We start from the raw sequence: 1,399 nt of genomic DNA, 5'->3' as shown, positions 1-1,399 counted from the left end.
ATGAAGAAGCTGCATGCACACACATACACACCCAAACACTTAACTACATCTATTGCTACTTCAGCCAGGCAAGAGCACGTACCAGGGTAATCGCAGTAGTGGATGCGTCGTTTCTCCAAGTCAGGGTTACTCCTTCTATTGTATCTGACAGGCTGGATGTTCTGCGAATTAACTGGCAGGGTGGCAGGTAAATTTGGATTGTGAATTGCCAGCTTAGAAGCAATTGTAGCAGCATAGGATGGAGGTGGGGTTAAATTCTGGAGCATCTCTGCTTGTCTATCGGGACTTCCAGGCTCTGAGCTTGGTGGTGACGGGGGAAAGTAAGTGGCCTGCTGTGGAAGAAACTGACTTGGCATTGTGTATGTGCAAGGGGGCATGGTCTGGAATTGTTTCATTGCAGTCTGCGGAACAGCAGAGGTGTGTGTGTTAAGGCCTGCCATGGCGGCTGACATAGAAACGTTAAGAGTGTCCATTACTGCTGTCTGGTTTGTAGAACTGGGCATATCTAGATCCGGTGTATTCAGGAGCTGGTACAGGTGGCCCTGCTGGGGAGGGACAGAAAGATGAAGATCTGGTGTAGGAAGTTCTTGTTTGATGAAAATATTGTTCACCTCTGGAGCTGCGGTCTGGTGTGAGCTGAATATACTGGTGAACTCGGGGAGGGCCTGGGTCGGGGCCGGAGGAGGGGCAGTCGTTTCACTCTGGTGGCTGAAAATGGTAACAGGTTCTGTCTTGATGTGTGTTACGCACGGTCTCTGGGATTTGTAGAGGCCAGTTCTCAGGTGAGTGATGTCAGGGAGGAAGACGTTCATGTTGATACTGTAAGGTAACCCTTCACTGTCAGTGAAGAACTGGTCTACGACTGAGGCACTGTCTCGTCTATACTTTTTATGCTCTGGAATTATAGGAACTGGAGGAAGCTGAGGTGTCAGATACTTCTCCATTTCACATCTTGTCTGAAAAAGAAGAAATACAAACATGCATCACCCACCGGATTCTTCATTGCCGGAGGGACAGATAAACAGTGCTTCCTGAGAGCTCACAACCAGCCCTGTGTAAAAAATATCGGGGCGTGCTCCTTTTCTAAGTGTGGCTTACAAACGTATCGAGCTTATTTTGTCAATTGTGTAATCATTGGTTCACCCAAACCTTACGAAACTACGTATAAAATCTATTTGGCAAAACTGTTCCCCCAACCAACCCCAGACAAAAAGTGAAAGAAGCAAATCAAGGAAAAAAGGAAGCAAACAGAAAACATGCTCCTCTCTGATGCAATCCTATCCCCACTCCAGAAGGAGGGTTCCCTGCTCCCTGACACCCTTTGCTCTAAAATACTGCCAAATAACCTCGGTTCTGTTCATGTCATAGAGTTAAGTATAACCTGTTAAAAAAAAAAAAA

General features: G+C 46.7%; 1 protein-coding gene across 1 annotated transcript; it reads right to left on the bottom strand.

The window, feature by feature from the left end:
- Positions 1-82: 82 nt before the first annotated feature.
- LOC102498849 (Krueppel-like factor 5) lies at positions 83-956 on the bottom strand (the record flags this gene model as incomplete). Its single annotated transcript, XM_006160944.3, is given in 1 exon segment — positions 83-956. A coding segment is annotated over 1 exon segment (874 nt), but the record flags the coding sequence as incomplete, so codon positions are not given.
- Positions 957-1,399: the final 443 nt, after the last annotated feature.

The sequence above is a fragment of the Tupaia chinensis genome, unplaced genomic scaffold, assembly GCF_000334495.1.
Source record: "Tupaia chinensis unplaced genomic scaffold, TupChi_1.0 Scaffold135208_1, whole genome shotgun sequence".
In the NCBI taxonomy this organism is placed as follows: Eukaryota; Metazoa; Chordata; class Mammalia; order Scandentia; family Tupaiidae; genus Tupaia; species Tupaia belangeri.
This window is presented reverse-complemented; position numbering and strand designations above follow the sequence as displayed.